The 22,709-nt window shown below is 42.8% G+C and overlaps 1 protein-coding gene across 1 annotated transcript in view; it reads right to left on the reverse strand.

Moving 5' to 3' along the window:
* Positions 1 to 22,709, reverse strand: part of PARP4 (poly(ADP-ribose) polymerase family member 4) — a 67,580-nt gene that overhangs the window by 17,476 nt on the left and 27,395 nt on the right. Inside the window, exons 18-29 of the mRNA XM_068984255.1 lie at positions 22,002 to 22,048; positions 21,773 to 21,851; positions 15,817 to 15,954; positions 12,776 to 12,971; positions 11,476 to 11,543; positions 10,716 to 10,903; positions 8,927 to 9,026; positions 7,019 to 7,189; positions 6,681 to 6,761; positions 4,675 to 4,755; positions 3,585 to 3,680; positions 3,231 to 3,353 (exon numbers count right to left, since the gene is read on the reverse strand). Coding sequence (XP_068840356.1) covers positions 3,231 to 3,353; positions 3,585 to 3,680; positions 4,675 to 4,755; positions 6,681 to 6,761; positions 7,019 to 7,189; positions 8,927 to 9,026; positions 10,716 to 10,903; positions 11,476 to 11,543; positions 12,776 to 12,971; positions 15,817 to 15,954; positions 21,773 to 21,851; positions 22,002 to 22,048 — 1,368 coding nt within the window. The remainder of the gene's footprint in view (positions 1 to 3,230; positions 3,354 to 3,584; positions 3,681 to 4,674; positions 4,756 to 6,680; positions 6,762 to 7,018; positions 7,190 to 8,926; positions 9,027 to 10,715; positions 10,904 to 11,475; positions 11,544 to 12,775; positions 12,972 to 15,816; positions 15,955 to 21,772; positions 21,852 to 22,001; positions 22,049 to 22,709) is intronic.

The raw sequence follows: 22,709 nt of genomic DNA on the forward strand, positions 1-22,709 counted from the left end.
CCTTATTTAATAAATGGTGCTGGGGAAAGTTGGAAGTCATCTGGAAAGGAATAAAGTTGTTCCCATATGTCCCATCTTATACCAGGAAAGATTCTGATTGGACGCAAATTTCAACGTAAACATGAAGCCATATAACTATTTAAAGAAAGAAATCATGGGAAACTTTTATAAAGCATAATATCTGCAGGAAAGATTTCTAAGCATGACAAAAGACAAAGCAATATAAAACAAAGAAACGCAAAGATGAAAATGCTTGACTTCATTAAAATACCTGCATGACAAAATGATGATAAGCAACATCAAAATACAAATGGCAAACTGAGAAACAAATTTTTGCAACCTGTATCATAAAGGCCTAATTTCCCTAAAAAATATAATTTTCCTAAGATAAATAAGAAAATGACTAATCTCACAATTTAAAAAGCTAAAAGACATTAATGGATGATACCTAGAAAAGATGAATATGTGGGCTCTTAGGAATATGAAAACATGTTCCTTTTCATTCATAAAGAAATGAAAATTAAAATATCACTAATATGCTTTTAACCTATCAGATCTGTAAAGATAAAAAATTTGAATACTATACCTGGTTAAAGAGAGAACAGAGTAACAGCCTCTCAAGTGCTTCTGATGGAAGAGTGAACTGATATAACCTACGTAGTGGCAATCTGGGCTTTCAGGTGGCTCTAGAGATAAAGAATCTGCCTACCAATGCAGGAGATGCAAGACAGGCAGGTTTGATCTCTGGGTTGGGTAGATCCCCTGGAGTAGGAAATGGCAACCAACTCCAGTATTCTTGCCTGGGAAATTCCATGGACAGAGGAACCTGATGGGCTACAGTCTATGGGGCCACAAAGTTGGACACACAAAGAGGCAATTTGGTTAGAGCTAATTAGATATTCAAAATAGATTTATTTGGGTATAATTGATATAAACAACTGCATCTTAGAGTCATGAGTTCTGGCGTAAATATACATCCCTGAGACCACTGTCACAACAAGGGGAATGACATATTCAGCACACACTCCTTTAGCGTGCCCTTTTGTGACCCATCTCACTCCTCCTCCTTGCTGTCTGTAACTTGAGATTGGGTTGCACATATTTTGTGTCAATGGAAGCTTACAGCTTATATTCTGTTTGACTTTTACTCAGTATAACTGCCCTGACATTTATCCATGTTGTTGTATATATCAATAGTTAATTCTCCTTTTTAACCTTTTTTTGAACTATAGGACTTCCCTGTAGCTCAGATGGTAAAGAATCTGCCTGCAATGCAGAAGATCTGGGTTCAATCCCTGGGTCGGGAAGATCCTTTGGAGAAGGGAATGGCAATCCATTCCAGTATTCTTGCCTGGAGAACCCCATGGACAAAGGAGCCTGGTAGGCTAGAGTCAGACACGGCTGAGAGACTAACACTATTTCTCCTCGTTACTGCTGAGTAGTTACTCTTGTAAGGCTGTACCACAATTTGTTTATTCATTTATCTCCTGATGGTTGTGTCCAACTTCTGGCTGCTACAAGTAAAGCCGCAATGAATACTCATGCACAAGTCTTTGTGTAAATACATACTTTCATTTCATTTGGGTGGGTCAAATGATAGGTATATAGTTAACTCTTTAAGAAACTGAGAGTTTTCTAAAATGATCAGCTAATTTTTTTTTTTTACTGGGTTGTTTTCTTATTATTGGATTGTAAGATTTTTTTATATATTTTAGATAAACATATTTGTCAGATATGTTTTGCAAACATTTTCTCCCAGTCTGTGGTCTGCCCTTTCATTTTCTTAACAGTGTCTTCTGAAGAATAAAAGTTTTTGATATTAATAAAGTCCAGTTCACCAATTTATTTTGTAGTTTGTCCTTTAAATTTAGGAAAGCTTTGTACAACCCTAGTTCATTAAGGTTTTCTCTTGTTTTCTTCCCAGATATTCAGGTTTCAGCTATTACATTCAAGCCAATAATCCAGTCAATCTTTTTATATGAAGTGAGCTAAGGGTAGAGGGGTTTTGCTTTGTTTTTTGGTACATGACTATACAATCTTTTCAGAATCATTTTTTTAAAAGATCGTTTTCCCCCACTGAATAATAGCCTTGGGCCTCTGCAGACAATTGGCCCTATATATCTGGATGTATTTCTAGATTCTCCACGCTGTTCCAATGGTCTAGATGTCCATTTTATGTTAATACCACACTTTCCTACTTACTGTGGCTTTACAGTAAGCCTCGATATCAGATGGTGTAAGGCCTCCAACCTCTTCTTTCTTTTCAAAGTTGTTTTAGCTAGCCAAGATCCTTTACACTTTGTTCTTTAGTTGCCAAGTTGTGTCAGACTCTTTGCAACCCCATGGATTGTAGCCCGCCAATTGTAGGCACCTCTGTCCATGGGATTCTTCAAGCAAGAATACTGGAGTGAGTTGCCATGCCCTCCTCCAGGGGATCTTCCTGACCCAGGGATCAAACTGGTGTCTCTTATGTCTCCTGTGTTGGCAGGCAGGTTCTTTAGCACTAGGGCCACCTTGGAAGCACATAAATTTTTTCCCTTGGATTTTAAATTCTTAAATTTTGGCAGTTTTACTTCTCTAACTTGGATACTCCAGAGTCTTACTACCACTGTTTTGTTCCTTTGCTTTTGTATATGTCTTCCAGGTTTTATTTCCCTGGAGAAGGGAATGGCAACCTACAGTATTCCTGCCTGGAGAATTCCAAGGATAGAGGAGCTTGGTGGGAGTCCATGGGGTTGCAAAGAGTTGGACACAACTAGTGATGAACATCTTCCAGTTTTTATTTAAGTTGCGCTTCTCAGCTTCTACTATGTGGTCACAAAGGCCACAGCATAAAGCACTACAAACTTTAATAAATACTAGTGGTGAAGTTAGATAATTAGATAGGCTTTTATCACTACTTTCAGGATGAACTGCCTGTCACTCTTAGAGGGAAGGTCTTTGGCTTCCTGAACCACAGTTTGTCTATAACCACAATTGTTCCTCTTCTGCATTTATAGCTACATTTGTAAATGGAACCTTTCTCAGTCACGTAACAGCATTTTTAAAAATGTGCAAAAATTCCCATCATCAGGGAGACATCAGCATCTGTGTATACAGATCAAAAGGGTGCTATTTTAGCGAAGGGTTCCCCTTACCATCATAAAAGCATGAACACACAATTGATCAATTGTATCAGTTGATTTGTAATCACACACAATTGTATCAATTGATTTGTAATCAACACTCACTTGCATCCTGCTGGCATCTGGTTGTTCCCCCTCCCAACTCATGTATGGCAGAAAATCTATGTCTTCTTTGGCAATAAGTTCCAAAGTATTTGGAATATCAGGAGAAGGTGACTCATTACCATCCTATATTGAATCACAATCAGGTAAAGAGAAAACAGACATTATCACATTAAATTATTATTACAAATTCTAAAGCCTCATGAATGTTTAGTTTGGAATATGTTTGGGGGTCGGACTGGATCCTGTGTCCTGGGGGAGAAGATGGTCAGGTTGGGGTGAGGGTCCCCTTCACAGAGCAAGAGTCATCTTAGCATGCAAATATAGATAAAATGACCATGAATTAACAATACATACCCTTTTCTCCACAGCCACAAAGCTTGTAAATTGTGTTATGAGAGAGTTTTCTTTACTGAGTTTAATAATCAGAGATTTTAAGGTTTGCTTCTTCATCTAAGAAAAATGAATAATAAGACAGAATAATAATGAATAACAAATGAAATCATGTCCTATTTTTCACTATTCAGCTATGTACGACCAATTAAATGAGTACTACATAATACAAAAGGTGTCTTTCTATAAGAAGTAGATAATTTTATAATTGCAACATTGAGTCGATGGCTCTGACTAAGTATCTCAAGTGGCTAACCTGCCATTTCCTGCAAAAAATGGGCTCAACGAGAGGCTAAAGTACAGAAACAGCAATTCATATTCATGAGCTTCTTGTGGTTTGTGGTGTGTTTATAAGGAGCCCTCAAGGTCAAGGCTGCTGAGCTGCCAAGACCTGTCACATTGAGTCTGTCTCTCGCTGTAAAGATGAGGAGCCCAGGGGTGTCAGGACGTGGAGGGACTGGTCCAGGCTGGTCTGCCGATGCGGCTGGTCAGCTGCCCTCAGATGGAAAAGGACCCTGAGCAAAGCAGGACCAAGGCTGCTGACCTGAGGGTGGGAAGGAGGGTGCTGACTTCTGAGGGAACCAACTGCCTGGGGAGGAGTGTGCTGAGCGCTAATGCTCCAGCCATCATTTGACAGCAGTCATCTGGGTATGGGGTAGCAGAGGGAGTCCCCTGCCAAGGGCTCAGTGGCTCAGTGATTGGGGGGCAAGGTGGGCTTGGCTCTGCTGAGCTACACAGGCGGCTCAGCCCCCCAGACCTGGCCTCTTCATCACAGATGGAGACACTCACCCTACAACACACAAGCACCTAGGTGGTGTCTTTACAGGCACTGAGGGAGGTGTCTGAGTCTCCTTTGTTCTGTCAATAATTCATTCAAGCTAACTAAAAACTAAACCAAGTAACTATGGGGTACCCTGCACCCTGGCATGGAAAACACGGCAATGATTACAGGGGTCCCTTTCCACCTGCTGATCCTCACTCACATTTCCACGGATAAAGCAACTCAAGAAAGGCCAAGAAAAACAGACGATGGCTTTCACGTGAAAAAGCAAACCTCGTGATTCACTTCATTTTCGTGGAGAATGCCATCTTCGTAATCTCTGATCAGAGCTCGCGCTGCCAGCTTGTGAATCATCTGTTTAGGCACCAAAGGAAAAAAGATTCTAATCCATGTCATACATAGGAAATCATTTAAATAATTGAGATGTGTTTACATACAATGAAATTCACCCCCTTTAGGTGTGCAGGTTGATGAGTTTTAACTAACATAGATGGTATGTGGGCTTGCCTAGTGGTTCAGCTCGTAAAGAATCCACCTGCCATGCGGGAGACCTGGGTTTGACCCCTGGGTTGGGAAGATCTCCTGGAGAAGGGAAAGGCTACCACTCCAGCATTCTGGCCTGGAGAATTCCATGGACTGTATGTATAGTCCACGGGGCTGCAAAGAGTCGGACATGACTGAGCGACTTTCACTTTCACAGACTGTATGTGGGGGCTTCCCTGGTGGCTCAGCTGTAAAGAATCTGCCTGCGATGCAGAAGACCAGGGTTTGATCCCTGGGTCGGGAAGATCCCTGGGAGGAGGGCATGGCAACCACTCCAGTATTTTTACCTGGAGAATCCCATGGACAGAGGAGCCTGGTGGGTTACAGTCCATGGGGTCACAAAGATTCAGACATGACTAAAGTGACTGAGTATACATGCATACAGACGGTGTGTGAGCACCACTGAAACACAGAGGAAGGGATTTCTTCCCATTAAAACCTTGTGTCGTGTCCCTGTGCAGTCACTTCCAATCCTGGCACCCATTCGTCTCCATTCTGTCCCTATAGTTGGCATTTTCTATACACGTGTGAACTGCTCTACTGGAAGAGCCAGCCCAGGGCTGTGAGGCCTGACTGTGATCTCCACTCTGAAGGGGCCACAGACAGAGCACCAGGAAGTCAAGGGCCAGGGCACCGCCCTTTCTTCAAATGGCTGAAACAACAGGACTCAGAAGGCAACATCTCCCATCAGTGACAATTCCAACTCCTGCCATTTTTTTACTGGTAAGGCCACGATTCACAGTGGAAGGACAACTATAAAAATTGTGACTTTATGGAAAATGACCTGCTCCCAGGTAAAATCCCACTGAGATTCAGTTTTTCAGACAATACAAAGATGCCCTGAAATTCTATACATAAGTCATTGGCAAGTAATAAGTTAAGTGTTTTCATTCAATGCCAAAATGAAAGCTTTGCTTTATTTTTGTTGTTGTTGTTTAGTCACTAAGTCATGTCCAACTCTTTTGTGACCTCGTGGATTGTAGCCTGCTGGGCTCCTCTGTCCATGGGATTTCCCAGGCAAGAATACTGGAGTGGGTTGCCATTTCCTTCTCCAGGGGATCTTCCTGACCCAGGGATCAAACCTGCACCCCTGCATTGGCAGGTGGATTCTTTAACACTGAGCCACAGCAATGTGGTTATATACATATAAATAAGGAATGGTTGTCTGGTTATATAAATACTCCTATGAATAGTAGTAGTAGTTACTGCCTCAGTTGTGTCTGACTCTTTTCGACCCCATGGACTGTAGCTTACTTGCCTCCTCTGTCCATGGAATTCTCCAGGCATACAGCATAGACAGGTTAGGAATTTTCCAGATCTAACTATAGCAGATTTGGTACTTATGCAAATACTACAAATTCATTTGCTTTTAGTCCAAAAATAGAAAAAACAAAAAACACATCCTCAATATACAATGTTTTACTCGTCATCCAGTACAGTTATACTCAGTATTCTAAAATAAGTGGCAAGGGACCAGGCACTGCAGGTACACTGAACTTGTAGGGAGACATGCACATCTTTGAGAACCACCTGATGGCCCTGTGGATACTCCTGGACTCAAGACCCTGGATGAAGAGCTGCTGCCTTAGAAACTGATGGTCAGTGTCCTTGCTTGCGGAGATGACAACCCGCCACATCACATCAGGTTCTAAGATGTCAACACAGAAAACAATGCAGGAAGGATGTGGTGCATTAAATATGAAAATAACAGAATTATTTTAACTTTACAATCTCACCGTTCCAGTTGTCTTCTGAAGTTCAGTAGTTGACACCACTGTAGAATACTCTCTCTCTTGAATTAGCGCATGTAGAGTTGCCTGAAATGGGAAAAAAAATTCCTTTTAGTTTTTCTACTTCATAATGTCCTGATTAGTTCAACAGTGATTCTTTCAGTGATTTTAATGGGAATTAAGAGGCTCTCCAGTGCCCTTGGTTAACCAACCGCTGTGATCCCAGGAAAAACTGTGCAGCATATTATGACTTGGGGGTAAAGCAAAGGGAAGAAAAAAGAAAAAGAAAATTATTAGCAAAACACATTGCTGTTCCCATAATAAAACGCCTGCATGCTCCTCACCTGTGTACAGTGAGGAGTGAGCCCGTAGACAAGGAGTCGCTCGCTGTGAAACAGGGACTGCACTTGGGCGGGGGCCTGCAGGGGTGCCGGCGCGTCTGTGCTCAGCTGCTGCCATTTGACGGAGACCGAGTGGCAACTGGGAGAACTCAGCCTATCCATCTGGGCTTCTATCTATTTATCAAGAGGAGTTATTTCTCTTTCAGTGTTACATTCAGAAATAGTTACCTAACACTTAAAAATGACTTTACATTCTGTCCTTTGGGAATTGTAGCTCTTTGTTTTTTTTTACCTCCTTCCTGCTACAGAGTACATTTCCAAAAGGATTCTAAGTCGAATTTTTAATAATAGCACTAGCACACAATTTAAATTCACAAACCATCTTAAAATTATTCTATTAATTAATTACCAATAAACAACTTTGTCGTGTAGTAGATTCCAGTTATAAAAATTAACCCTACAAAGGACTTGGATAGACATTTCTCCAAAGAAGATATGCTAATGGCCAATCAGCACATGAAAAGATGTTGTTACTAAGGGAAATGCAAATTGAAACCTTAATTAGATACAAATTCACATCCATTGGGAGGGCTATATAAAATAAAAAAGTGTGAAAATAAGTGTTGATGCAGATGTGGAAGAAACTGGAACCTTGGCACACTGCTAGTGGGAATGTAAAATGCCAGTGAACAACAGTATGGCAGCTCTTAAAACACTAAGTGCAGTTACGACATGACTCAGCAATCCCACTTCTCGGTATTGAAATTAGGGCCTCCAACACAGGCCTGTACACCAATCATCATGTCAGTATGATTCACAGTCAAAAGGCAGAAACAACCCCAGGGTCTAGTGACAATAAATGGATACACAAAATGTGGTGTATATATATAATGGAATATTTCTCAGCCTTAAAAAGGTAGAAAATTCTGACATATACTACAACATGAATGGACCTCAAAAACACTATGCCAAATGAAATAAGCCAGGAACAAAAAGACAAACGTTGCTGGATTCCACTGACATGAGGTTCCTAGAGGAGCTAAATTCACAGAGACAGAAGAGGGTGGGTGCGAGGGGTTGGGGAAGCAGGGGCGAGGAGTCATTGTTTAACTGGGGGTAGAGGGGTTTCCCTGGGTCCCCAGCAGTTGAGCTCTGTGCTGCCACTGCAGAGGCGCAGATTTGATCCCTGGTCAGGGAACTAAGATTGCTACATGCCACAGCCAAAAAAAGAAAAGAATTAGGGATAGACTTCTTGTTTGGGATGATGGAAATGTTCTGGACCTAGATCATGGTGATGGCTACACAATTCTGTGAGTTCACTTAATAACCCTGAATTGTACACCTGAAAATGGTAAAGTTTATGTATATTTTGCCACAATAAAAAATTAATCCGAGCAAAAAAAACGTGTAATATTTCACTTTTAAAAACCAATCCATGACATTTTATAAAGCAGAAATCAAACCACAGAGCTCTGGTTAGTGTGTGTTTTGAATCTGAAGCTCATCCAGATGACAAGATGGAATAAATGGCCAGTCTCCATGTGGCTAAAATAAACAGTATGCTGAGGTTTATAGTAATCAGTGGTTAGAGATGGGAAGAGGAATTTATGTTGTCAGAACCAGGGTTAAGGCTTGCATCCATGCAATAATACATAAATTGGAAAAAAAAAAAAGTTAGCTAGAAGAACGCCCCAGTGGAGTGTTTCCTGTGCAAGCTAGCAGTAACTAAGGGTCGGGGGGAAGGCTAGGGGTAACTAAGGGTGGGTTGCATACGCTTTGGGTACCTTTTTGCCTTTTTCTAGCTCCCTTTTCCATTGATGAAAACACAGAAGTTACTGTCACTTGATTTCTAAGAAGATAAGATTTCCACATTTAGACATAAGACTGAAATAAGATGTTTGAGACACATACCTGTTTTTTCCAGCTATGTTTGGATTTTGAGTTAAAATATTCAAATACTCCAGCACCATAGTGGGACAGAGTCCGTAAGACATGACGATTTGCTGTAGAACTGATAACATTTCACGTTTTAACGGAATTTTAGAAACAAGTTGAAGTACACGTAGTGAATACTGACACAGCTTAGGACTCAGTGGAAGACACGTTATGTTTTGCAGCTGAAGGCAGATATAAAACTTAGGCCAGAAAGTAGGAAACATCTGCAGGTCTGGGTAACCCAAGTTCCCACATATCAGAAGACTCATGTCTCTTTCACAAGAGAAAAAAGCATAAATTTCTGGCTTCTGATTCACTGGAGGAGGGAGGAGATGGTTCTGAGAAACCTGCGGAGTGTTTGTGACAGGGATGGTGACTGGGACCCACTCTCAATGAATGTCAAAGCTGCCCTCAGCTGATTCTAAAGTCAAGGCTGACAGAAGAGTTAACCAAGCCTGCGTCTTAAAGTCTGGTCCACATTTAGATGACAAAGTACTAGGAAGTAACTCTCATTCCGGCAAATGAAATCTTTGGTATCTAATTGACAATGTTTTGTTACATTTCTCTCAATTATTCTACAACTAATCAAGAGTACTTTGTTAGAGAAGTTCCTCCTGAAATATTAGACAAGTGATCAATAATTTTCAAAATTATCGAAAATATCGAAAATATTTAGAAAATATCGAAAAAGAGTTTGAGAAATATTTTGGAAATATACATCAGCCTATTGATAACGTGGGTATGTCTTCGGTGATCAAAACTAACTGATTTGATTACAACAGTGATTAGAAAATCCTTAAGCCAGAGTCTATGTGTATTTACAGCTTTTACGGGTTAATGAGGTTGCCGTGTGGGCCTGAGAGGACCACTTGTTAAGCAGGTGGGATAAACAGTCTCTGCTCCTGAAGACTCACGAAATGTGGTTAGCATGTGAAGACGATTGCGTATATATAAAATGAAGAAGAAACCCATAGAAAAACATTAAAAACTGGACAAACTGTGTCCAAGCTCGGGGTCACCTCCCTCCCTAGTCACGATCTGCTCCCTTTGCTCTATGACTATGGGTAGGAGAGCCCTGGACATCTCTCCTCACCCCTGCCTATGCAGCGGGACGTCCTGCCCAGGGAGGCCGATGCCCACTGGCCAGGACAGTGACCTCACAGCGGGGGAGGGCGGGGGGCAGGGTCAGGCATGCTGTGTGCAAATGCCAGCATGGCCCCCGCTCTCCGCTGTCTTATTTTTGCACTATAATCCTCAATATAATGCAAAAACATTAACTATAAATGGGGAGGGAGTGAACCCCAACAGTCATGGGTTTTAGCTTCTGTAGAGAAAGATTTCTGTACACAGCAGGGTGAGCAAATGCTAGTGAGAAAATGGCAGCAGTCAGAGAGGTTCAGGGGAGGGACAAAGCAGCCGCGGGTTGGGTGGGGTGGGGTCACAATCAGGCCTGGGTGTGCCCGGCCTGTCAGGTTAGGCTCAATTATTCAAGTAACAGTCTCCAACACTGAAGTGGAGCTTGCTGGCTGTTTCCATGTATACAAGTTCACAAGATTTTCAGAGTAAGCCTATTAGACCCACTGTCATCTCCACCTCACAGAAGAGGGTGAAGGTCCCCCTCCCCCCAGAGTCACGGCTAACCTGCGGCTGCTCAGGCTCTGAGACCCAGGCAGTGGCCAGGGCCAAGAGCCCAGAGCCGGCCCCTCTGCACCAAGCAGCTCCCACCTGCTGACTTTCCCTGTGGGACCAGCCCGCCTGTGCTCACCTGACCCCACAGGAGAACAGCCTGGTGTGTGGCACGCTTCTTCTTACGAGCTGCAAGGTCAGGCTCTCGTTCTGGAGGTGCCCGTCGGATATGAGGAGGATGTTCCGTAACACGTGGGAAGGATACAGCAAACTTAAGTATCGAAGTGTCTTCCAGAAATCTGTGTTTCCCATGGTAGGTGTGGCAGACTGGAGGAAATTAAGCAAAATCATTTACTTCTTTTGGGGTGTCTTCACCACCAACTATAATCACTTACTGAAGCACACCCCTTAGTGAGGGTTATTGTCACCGAAAGGAAGTTCTTTCCTAATGATTCATTTGTGGAACAACTATCCTTTTAGTTTATTTCATGTCACACAGTACCTATAATATTATTAGTTGGCATTTGTTTCTTTATGGTTTTCAAAGAACTATTTCATCAAAACACCCCTGGGATTGCCAGCTAGTCTGGACTGAGGACACAATTGGTCATTCCTAGTTTGCTCAATTTAAAAAAAGAAAGAAAGAAAGGGGACAGAGCAAAACATTCAAAGCTGTTAATGCTGATTGTATTCAGATGGTGGGACTGTGAACGATTTTTTCTTTCTTTTTTAATTTTCCATTTTCTTAATGAGTTCATATCACTTTTATTAATGAACTAAAAGAGCCCATCCGCGTACAGAAATGGAAGGACTAGGGCTTCTTGGGGAGAAAGACCCGGCAGAACCACTGAAGCCTGATGGAGAGAAGACAGAGGACAAAGGCAGTTACTGGTACTCACCATGATGAACTCTGTAGGCGTATTATTGTTCGTGATGCACTTAGGATATGAAAATAATTCCTTGTAACCTGTGTGATAAGACTGGTGTAAGATGTTGCCATTAAATATTCACTTTTTGACCACTAACAAACAATAATAATGGTTGGTAATTTTAATACATAAAAAAAATTCACCACAGCATTCCTTTAAAAAATTCCACTGCATTCAAATGATGCACTTTACTGAGCAAAAACGACCTGGGTCAGGCTGTGCATGAGGAGTCTGCTCCTTAGCCAACTACGTGCAGAGGAAGACACAGGACATGGGGACAGCCCAGGCAGCAGGCCACGCCACCCTCTGGCCCTCGGCATGTCCCTGTTCATCTGACCTCTCCCCACCAGCAGCAGCAGACCCCAGCTCCTTCCTCCTTCGTGAAGGGGCTGCCTCTTCTGCCAAACAGCACAGTAAATAAGAATCAGCAGGGTGTGGCTGTCCCCACACCCCACGCTGCTCCTTCTGAGGGGCTGAGAGGCCCCTGGACTCCACCTGAAGGGGACAGTCCTTTCTTCAGTGGGGCTCATCTGGTGCCTCCTGAGACTGTTCCTAATAGCTCCTCTACCACCGTGCTGATTTCAGAGGTTCTGTCCTGATACTTGGACCCTTGAACTCATCAGACCAAGGGTCTCACACTCAGTTCAACTGGTAACAATAACAATAGTAATACTCATCTGGTGTTTTCTATATGATAGGCATTGTTTAAAGTCCTTTAAATACATGAGCTCAACCCTCACAACAGCACTATGAGGAGGGACTATTTCTCTCCTATTACAGATGAGAGAAGGAGAAGGCAATGGCACCCCACTCCAGTACTCTTGCCTGGAAAATCCTATGGATGGAGGAGCCTGGTAGGCTGCAGTTCATGGGGTCCCGAAGAGTTGGACACAACTGAGCAACTTCACTTTCACTTTTCACTTTCCTGCTTTGGAGAAGGAAATGGCAACCCACTCCAGTGTTCTTGCCTGGAGAATCCCAAGGACGGGGGAGCCTGGTGGGCTGCCGTCTATGGGGTCGCACAGAGTCGGACACGACTGAAGTGATTTAGCAGCAGCAGCAGCACAGATGAGAGAACCAAGTTCCAGTAAGCTGCCCAAGGCCACATCCAGGGCTCAGGTGCAGAGCTGGGATTCAAGCTGGGGACCTGGCTCTAGAGTTCTTGCTCTTGAACCTCGCTGTGCTGCCTCTCACTCCACAGAGAGGTCACAGTCACCCCTTTCCACTGACATCCTGACGCTTTGGAGGAGGCGCAGGGTGGAGCACTCACCTGTGCCAAACTTGATGATGTTCACCTTCTGCTCCTTTCCCACACAGGACAGTGCGTGCAAGGCAATCTGCTTTGCTTGCAGGAATGTCTCGCCCTCCATGGAATTGGAGCAATCAAGACAAATAATCACTTCACTCCTCTTAGCTTCGTCAGGGACGGTAATACCAAGATTTGGTTGAAACACAAGCATGCAGGCCTAAAGGGAGAAAAACAGGAGCTAGGCTGGTGCTTCTTATCACTTGAGTTCATCTGGTTATTTACATGCACCAAGAGACCCAGAACTTCACTCTAAAACCCACGCCACAGCTTTTCTAAACGATGGACTCATAGTTGGGACAGTTACAAAGCACTGAGAGTCACCAACCTAAACTATGAGGCTCTGTGGGCAGAGGCCCATGGCTTCTCACTACTTCTCAGACCCTCATGGCAATGTGCCACTTGTCAGTGGGAAAGGCTGGCAAAAAAAAAGAAAGAAATCCTCTAATCCTCCAGAAGGGAGATACACCCCACACTAATGTACATGGGAGTGTGCTCTTCATCAGGAGCAGGCAAGTCACAGGCAAGATGATTTGTACCCTCTAAGGTACAAACATGATACACATGTACCTAGGATTTGCCGTCTATGGGGTCGCACAGAGTTGGACACGACTGAAATGACTTAGCAGCAAGAACATCTAAGATTTAGCCTCTTAGCAACCTTCAAATACACAACACAGTATGTTTAACTACAGTCATCATCCTACATATTTGATCCCCAGAAATTATTTGTTTTATACCTAGACATTAGTATCCTCATACAAACACCACCTTATTTCTACTCCCCAACCCTTAAGTCCTGGTAACAACTACCATTCTACCCCCTGTTTCTCTGAGCCCAGCTTTTTCTAGACACCACATGTAAATGAGATTATACAGTATTTGTATTTTTCTGACTTGTTTCACTTAGCATGATACTCTCAAGGTCTATCTGTGTTGTTGCAAATGGCAAGATTTCCTTATTTTTATGGTTGAGTAATATTCTACTGTATCTGTAGGTAACATATATTACATATCTGTTGCATATGTTACACATATGTGTATATATTTAATTTTCTTTATTCATTCATCCATCAAAGGACACTTAGGTTGTTTCTATGTCTTATTATAAATAATGCAGCAATGAACACTGGGGTGTGAGTATTTGAGACAGTAATTTCATTTCCTTTGAAATATACCACGATGTGGGATTGCAGGGTTATATAGTAGTTCTATTTTTTAATGTTTATTTTATTTACTATTTATTTTTGGCAGTGCTGGATCTTTCTCTAGCTGCGGTGAGCAGGCTCTACCCTCTAGTTGTGGTGCTCTGGCTTCTCATTGCAGAGATGGGAGCATGGGCTCCAGGGCATTTGGGCATCAGGAGTTGCGGCTCCCGAGCTCTAGAGCACAGGTTCAGTATTTGTGGAGCATGAGTTTAGCTGCTCTGCAGCATGTGGGAACTTCCCAGACCAGGAATCAAACCTGTGTCTCCTGCACTGGCAGGTAGATTCTTAACCACTGGACCATCAGGGAAGTCCTAGTAGTTCTATTTTTTGAGGATCCTTCACACTGTTCCCCATAGCAGCTACACTGGATTACATTCCCATAAATAATGTCCGAGTGTTCCCTTTCTTCCACTTCCTTGTCAATATTTGTCTTTTTGAAAACAGTCATTCTAATAGGAGTGAAGTGATACCTCTCTGTGGTCTTCATTTGCATTTCCTCGATGATTAGTGATGCTAAACATCTTTTCATGAACCTATTGCCCATTTGTTTGGGGTATGTGCAAAGGATGTCTTATTTGACCATCTTGCTGATGTTGCTCTCAATTTTTAATTAGAAGAGATTATTTATAACAGCCACATAATACGGTCTAACAGCCATAAATACTTTTCTATCTTTTTACAGTATCAATGTTTTAAAAGCTGTAAAAAGTATACAGACTAACCAATGTAATATATGAAGGCACATTTTCTTTTTGGTAGGGATTAAGGTAAAAAAGCTGAAATTCCAGTACTTTGTCCACCTCATGCGAAGATTTGACTCATTGAAAAGACTCTGATGCTGGGAGGGATTGGGGGCAGGAGGAGAAGGGGACGACAGAAGATGAGATGGCTGGATGGCATCACTGACTCGATGGATGTGAGTCTGAATGAACTCCGGGAGTTGGTGATGGGTCGCAAAGAGTTGGACACGACTGAGTGACTGAACTGAACTGAACTGAAGGTAAAAGAAAAAAAATTAGGGCTTCCCCAGTGACTCAGACAGTGAAGAATCTGCCTTTATCCAGAGACCTGACTTTGATCCCTGGGTCAGGAAGATTCCCTAGAGAAGGGAATGGCAACCCACTCCAGTATTCTTGCCTGGAGAATCTCATGGACAGAGGACCCTGGCTGGCTACAGTCCAAGGGGTCGTAAAGAGTCAGACACAACTGAGCAATGAACACTATTAAGGTAAAAATTGCTTCCCAGGTGGTGCAGTGGTAAGGAATCTGCCTGCTAAAGCAGGAGACACAAGAGACTCAGGTTCGATCCCTAGTTTGGGAAGATCCCCTGAGGAAGAAAATGGCAGCCAGCTCTAGTACTCTTGCCTGGAAAATCCCATGGATGGAGGAACCTGATGGGCTACTGTCCATAGGGTCACAAAAGAGTCAGACCCAACTTAGCTACTAAACGACAACAAAAGAAAAATGACAATTTTTATGGGAAATATGCCACATGGGGGCTTTGCTTGAAACCACAAAAATTTTTCATTCTTGATATCATAAGTATTTTTTGGTTGTGCCTCTCACATGCGGGGATCCCAACCAAGGATTGAACCTGAGACCTCTGCTGTGGAAACACTAGACTGCCAGGGAATCTCCTCTATCACGAATATTTTTAATTGTAAAATCTTGGGGTGGTGAGAGCTCTTTTTTGTAATGCTAGCTTTTCAAGACTATCAGTCATTTCCAAATTTAAATGATCTATCCTAAAATAATTTTTCAACAGTATCTCCTACTTCTAAGTAAGAAGGAGTATACCTCGCTTTCTTTTTCTGGATGCTTTTCAACCCACATTCTTGGGAGATACACATCAACCAAACCGATGAGGAGAGAAAATCCCTTGCTGTCTAAGGAGCTGCCTTCCACAGTACTAATCACAGCTTTGCAGTCTGTTCTCTGCAAAATAAACAAGCGTGAGAACTATGTAAATAAGTGAATTACATCATACTATCAAGTAGCAAATCCATGCATGATTTACATAACTCTATTAAAAATCAACATGTGTCAACAGCTCCCCAAATTGTGAACTGTAGGTTTTACAAGTGTGACCAATATCACGTTGTTTTTTTAACAAGAATAAAATTTACCTATTATTTTTTAATATAAATTTATTTTAATTGGAGGCTAATTACTTTACAATATTGTATTGGTTTTGCATACATCAACATGAATCCGCCACAAGTGTACATGTGTTCCCCATCCTGAACCCCAGTCCCACCTCCCTTCCCGTATCATCCCTCTGGGTCATCGCAGTGGACCAGCCCAGAGCATCCTGTATCCTGCATCGAACCTGGACTGGTGATTCATTTCACATGATATTATACATGTTTCAATGCCATTCTCCCAAATCATCCCACCCTCGCCCTCTCCCATAGAGTCCAAAAGACTGTTCTATACATGTGTCTTTTTTGCTGTCTTGCATACAGGGTTATCGTTACCATCTTTCTAAATTTCATATATATGCGTTAGTATACTGTATTGGTGTTTTTCTTTCTGGCTTACTTCATTCTGTATAATAGGCTCCAGTTTCATCTACCTCATTAGAACTGATTCAAATGTATTCTTCTTAATGGCTGAGTAATACTCCATTGTGTATATGTACCACAGCTTTCCTATCCATTTGCCAGATTATGTTTTTATCTTCTTGGTTCTAAGATACATGTGCTCAGTCGCTCAGTTATGGTCAACTCTTGGCAACCCCATGGACTGTAGCCTGCCAGGCTTCTCTATCCGTGGAATTTTCCAGGCAAGAATACTGGAGTGGATTGCCATTTCCTTCTCCATCTACTGTGGATACACACAAGCAAACTCAGCCCCCTGGAGACAGTCTCAGACCCTGGACCCAAAGACGACTGGTCTGTGTATCCCATTATCTGGATGCAGAAGATAGAACACAGAATAGTAAAACAGAAAACCCAATGGGAATTTTAGAATTATGCCTTTATTGTAAAATAGTATTTTTGTAAGTATAAAATACCTTCTGAAAATACAGAGGGGAGGCTTTAAGTGACAAAGGTGGTATGGTAGATTTCTGGCCCTGCTCTCTATAGTAAAACTCTCCAGCTCCTCCTCTCAGGAGGTCATGCCTATTTTTCTGCCCTTGAATGTGCTGTGGCCAAGGGGACACTAGCAGATGGAATGCAGGCAGGGGCTTGTGCTGTGTTTGGGGAACAGGCTGCCCTTCTCTGCTGTGCTGAGCTCTGAGCTAACCTATGCCAGGTGAGAGATGAGGGCCAGCACCCTAGCTGACACCAGGCCACCAGCCACCTGTCCCAGCCCATCCTGTCCCCAGCAACAGAAGGAAAGCTTGAGAAACAACAAGTACTTATTGTTTTAATCCACAAAATGTTGGGATTGTTTGTTATACAGCAAAAGCTCTCTGATGCTGAGGGGTTCTTGTTAAGGATGTATTATTTACATGTGTTTAACTTTATTCCCTTGCTTCCCAGGTGGTGAAGTGGTAAAGAAGCTTCCTGCTAATGCAGGAGATGCAAGTGACACAGCTTCAATCTCTGGGTCAGGAAGATCCCCTGGAGAAGGGAATGGCAGCCCACTTTAGTATTCTTGCCTGGAGAATCCCATGGACAGAAGAGCCTAACAAGCTACAGTCCATGGGGTCACAAAGAGTCAGACATGACTGAGCACACAGACAACTCTATTCCCTAGCAAGATCACCAAACTCTCTACAATAAAAAGGGCATAAAGATATTGAGAATGGGAACAAAGGAAAAAGCAGAGAAGATGCCAGCAAATTTCAATAAGAAGATGGAGAACTGACAGAGCTGTGTGAAGTGATTCAGCCAGAGGAGAGGAAGCCACTGCCTGAGCCCCATGGCAGTGTGGCCTTGAGCTGTGGGCTCAGGGCCTGCAGCTCCCTGGGAAGGACCCCTTGGAGGCACTGGAGAGTGGATCATGCCCTGAGCTGTTAGCCCAGGTCCCCTCTCTGCCCTTGGTAGCAAGCAGCTGGCACCTGTTCTCGCTAATGGAAACTGAAGATTTATTACTTTGAGAAATTTAACCAAGTAGAGTCCAGACTCAGGAGTCCTAAGTATAATGAAGCACAGACATAGAGGGCAGTGAAGTGAAGGCTGGCGTCCCCAGTTATACTGTGAACAACCTTGGGCACAACTGCCCAAGGGTAAAAACACACAAGAGACTCACCCCCATACCAGTGGACCAGCTGCCACCAGCCTCGAGCCCTGGGGCCCACTCACCCCACTTACCACACAGTATCTAACTGACTTCTGAGGACAAACATAGAGAGAGGCCACCCATATGCTGGAGGAAAAGCCTTTAACATGAAAATGGAGTGCTGGGAGCCAGCACGGGAGATCCCACCCATGACAAGGTCATGCGGAGAGACCTGACAGGCAAGGCGAGTCAGGTCTCAAGGGGTCCTCTGCCTGAGCATCTACCCCCCCCAAAACCAGAGTCTGCCTGCCTTATTGTACTATGCTTTCCACACACCACCACCTTTAGCTGGAAAAAGTTAACTTAGAGCTCCAACTGGTCTCCTGCCTATGAAAGGAATGTCTCAGCTTAAATCCCTCTGTTGGCTCCCTAACTTGCCTGATAGCTGGAGACTTTTACAGCTTGTATTTGTTTACAGCCCCCCAACCATGAGAGACACAAAGCTTAAAATATCTTAAAGATATAGAGCCTTTTTAGAGCTAAGAATTAGTTTGGTGAAGGGATTCATTGGTTGAGTTAATGTTTGCCACCAGGCCTCCATATCCTTTATCTTTTAGGCACCTGGGAGGATATTAATCAATGTAATCGGGATGCAGAAATAGGAATATAGTAGTTTTGATGTTAGCAACACTAGACTTTTGAGTTAATTAACTTTCTCTTTGTTATAAATCACTGTACTCCACTTTCTTGTTATAAATTGTTGTGTCCTTGCTATGTAAGAATGTAACTTTATTTAGTGCTTTCTGAGAGTGGCACCAGACTTTGGGAAGAAAAACACTATTAAGCTTTCTGGTTGACAGACCCTTATCAGAAAAGGGCTGTAAAATGCTAATTGGCCTTCTGGCCAGAAGATGATGTCAATCACCTAAGACTTGTGTATACAACTAGGTATGCAGAGAGAAAGCCTGGTCTCGATAAGAGTCAAGGCTGCTAATGCTGCATAATTTTGTATTATCCATTGATCTCTATGTACAATCAAAAGTATAAAAGGCTTTTTCCAGACAATAAAGGATGGACCAGTTTCTCAGACCAGCTTCTCGAACTGGTTTTTTGGAAATCTGGCTCCCCCCATGTCAAATCTCTCTCTCTCTCTCCCTCTCCTTTTCAGGCTGAATTCCCATCTGGAGTGGGGAGGCTTACCACATCTACTTACTTGCCCTGGCTTCTAAGACCCATGAGAGAGGGAGCCTAAGGCGGGCCACCCTCTGCTATTCAAACAGGCGCCGGTGGCCTAACGTAGATGGTGCAAACCTCTTGTCCTGAGGTTTTATTAGTTTTCCCCGTAAACCAAGTTATTCAGCATCTTTTCTCCACTAAATTTCCCACTACACTATTCTTTCCTAATCTCTCTTTATATTCCTAATTAAATAGTCCTTTCCCAGACTCCGACTCCATCCCCGCTTTGAATTCCTTGGATCCACTGGGGCTGGACCCCGGCAATGGAGGCCAACTGAGCAAAAAGCCAGAAAAAAAGAGAATACTTACAGAACAGAAAAGAGCTCTAGCAAAAAAAAAAAAAAAAAAAGAGAGAGAGAGAGAATTAAAATTTCAATAAAATGGTTGGAACTTACAATTGAGAACATCACCCAGAAAGCAGGATGAAAGGACAAGGAAATGGACAACAGGAGAGAAAATGTAAGAAAACAAGGGGCTCAATTCAGGGATGTCTGACTAAGAGTCACTGAGAGGTGAAAGGGTGACGGACAGTTGTGCATTAAAATATAAGAAGATTCCCCAGAACTAAAGGCCAGGAATTACACATATGATGAATGAATGTCAGGTTCTGATGAACTTTCAGAACATCAGGGATAAACAGAAGACACGAAATTCTTTCAAGGGTCAAAAACAAAACAACTGCCTATCAAGAACAGAGGATAAAAAGGTTTAATCTCTCAGAAGGGTTTAATCTCTCATTGGCAGGATGACAATTTTTTCAAGGGTCTGAGTGGGATCACCTACCCAGTGGGAAGGGAGCACACAGAAGAGGATGTTTTCAGATGTTTGGGTTATAAGGGAGACTGTGCTCTGTCAGGTGTTGGGAACTAAAGAGGAAAAGCCTCATGGACAGCAGCCCCAGGGGAGTGGGCAGAGTCAGGGAAGAGGAGTCGCTGACTCACTGAGACAGCGAAAACAGCCCCAGAGGGGCTTTACATGACAGGTTAGAACAAATGAGAAGAAACAGTACTAGAAGACGAAGAAAACAGCAATTTTCTTTTCACCCAAGAAATATTATATGAAGAAGTAAAAAGAAAAAAAGCCATCATAATACATTTCTTGGTTCAGTGTAATTATCATTTATGTACTCATAATAACTTAAACATTTACTATTGATTTAACCAGGTTTCCCAGATGGCACAGCTGTAAAGAATCTGCCTGCCAAGCAGGAGACATGGGTTTGATCCCTGGGCCAGGAAGATCCCCTGGAGGAGAAAAGGACAACCCACTCCAGATTCTTGCCGGGAGAATCCCATGGACAGAGGAGCCTGGAGCGCTACAGTCTACAAGGTTGCAAAGAGTTGGACAGGACTTAGTGACTAAATAATAGCAGCAAATTGATTTAACCAAAAACCATACTATAACTCTTGGAATAAGTGGGTTAGAAACATGTGCACTGAGGTCAGAGGAGGGCAAGTGGGTTACATCTTCATCTGCTATAACAGAAAGAGAAAAGATACCTCTGGCAGCCTTAAGAAAAGACTAGACAGAGAAAGATCCTCCAGCAAGAAGGAATGGAGACCAGAGAAGACAAGCAGATAGACATTGGAGAGCTTTTTTAAAATCAACAATCACAAAATAAGAACCTAAAAACTTAACGAGACGTGAATGATAAATAGATTCTTATATAGTCACAATGGATAGTCGCTTATAAAAAGCTGTATCTCAGAGTAATTTGAATACTTGCAAAAATATTTACAATACAAAGTCGAGTGAAAAATATGTAAAAATGTATATTCAATATAATGGCCAGAAGAGCTTCCCAGGTGGTACTAGTGGTAAAGAACCCACCTGTCAATACTGGAGACATAAGAGATGCAGGGTCACGATCCCTGGGTCAGAAAGATCCCCTGGAAGAGGGCACGGTAACCCACTCCAGTACTCTTGCCTGGAGAATGCCATGGACAGACAAAGTCTGGTGGGCTACAGTCTATAGGGTGGTCAAGAGTTGGACACGACTGAAGAGACTTAACGTGCACACACGTAATAGCCATAACATAAATAAACAGAAGCACATGTGGGAAAAAAAAAGATAACTTCTGGAACAGATGTTCTTCTGAAACAAGAACAAGCAGTAAAAAATTTAATTAAATCTTTGGAAGCCACCAGAAAAGAGCTAAACCATGTAAAGTCGGTCTCTGTCCCTGGACGGTGGTATGGGGAGGGGTGGGGCAGGACCAGCTGCTGCTCCTGATTATAAGCTGATGTAATTTGGTGTAATTTAACTTAAAACCACATGCATGTATTGCTTTGGAAAACTGATGTTAAAATACGAGTTCTTAAGAAGTAAAAGCAAAGATCTACTAACCTTTTTTCTCAGGTCGTGTGTATCACTGAAGATGAATTCAATCATGTGCGGCATCTCGATAGACATGCTCAGAGAAAAGCTACCGAAGTGAACAGAGAGGTGGCTCAGTCCAACATCCCAATTACTGACCAATTATATGCAGCTCTTCTGTGTAATTTTAAATGATAACTTCAGCTATAAAATGATTGTTCACTGTATAATTAACAGGTTTTGTATTTTGGGTACTAACCTTTGCTTTGTTCCTATTTCCTTTATACAAATCTTCTCCACTGTATCCTGTGAAAAGAAAAATACATACGCACAGCTAAGTATCTGCTCAGTTTCACAAGAATCCACACACACACACACAGAAGTACACAATTTATACAGATGCACAGAAAGCAGGGGGTCTGAACACTGTATGGAAAGCAGCAACAGCAGCTTTGGTGGCGTCTCTGGCGATGGAATTAAGGATGGTTTAAAGTTTCCTCTTTGGCTTGTTGGCGTTCTTTATGCTTATCAAAATTCTTCATAATGAGCACCCAGTACCAACATAAAATTTAAAGAGACTGAACAGAATAAAAACAGGATGTCATTGAGCATATCTGTGTTTATTCTCTTCATCTCACAGACGTTCAGTTCAGTTCAGTTGCTCAGTTGTGTCCGACTCTTTGCGACCTCATGATTCGCAGCATGCCAGGCCTCCCTATCTATCACCATCTCCCAGAGTTCACCCGAACTCATGTGCATCGAGTCGGTGATGCCATCCAGCCATCTCATCCTCTGTCGTCCCCTTCTCCTCCTGCCCTCAATCCCTCCCAACAGCAGGGTCTTTTCCAATGAGTCAACTCTTTGCATGAGGTGGCCAAAGTATTGGAGTTTCGGCCTCAGCATCAGTCCTTCCGACGAATACCCAGGACTGTCTCCTTTAGGATGGACTGGTTGGATCTCCTTGTAG

This window comes from Capricornis sumatraensis, chromosome 12, assembly GCF_032405125.1.
Source record: "Capricornis sumatraensis isolate serow.1 chromosome 12, serow.2, whole genome shotgun sequence".
NCBI classification, from domain to species: Eukaryota; Metazoa; Chordata; class Mammalia; order Artiodactyla; family Bovidae; genus Capricornis; species Capricornis sumatraensis.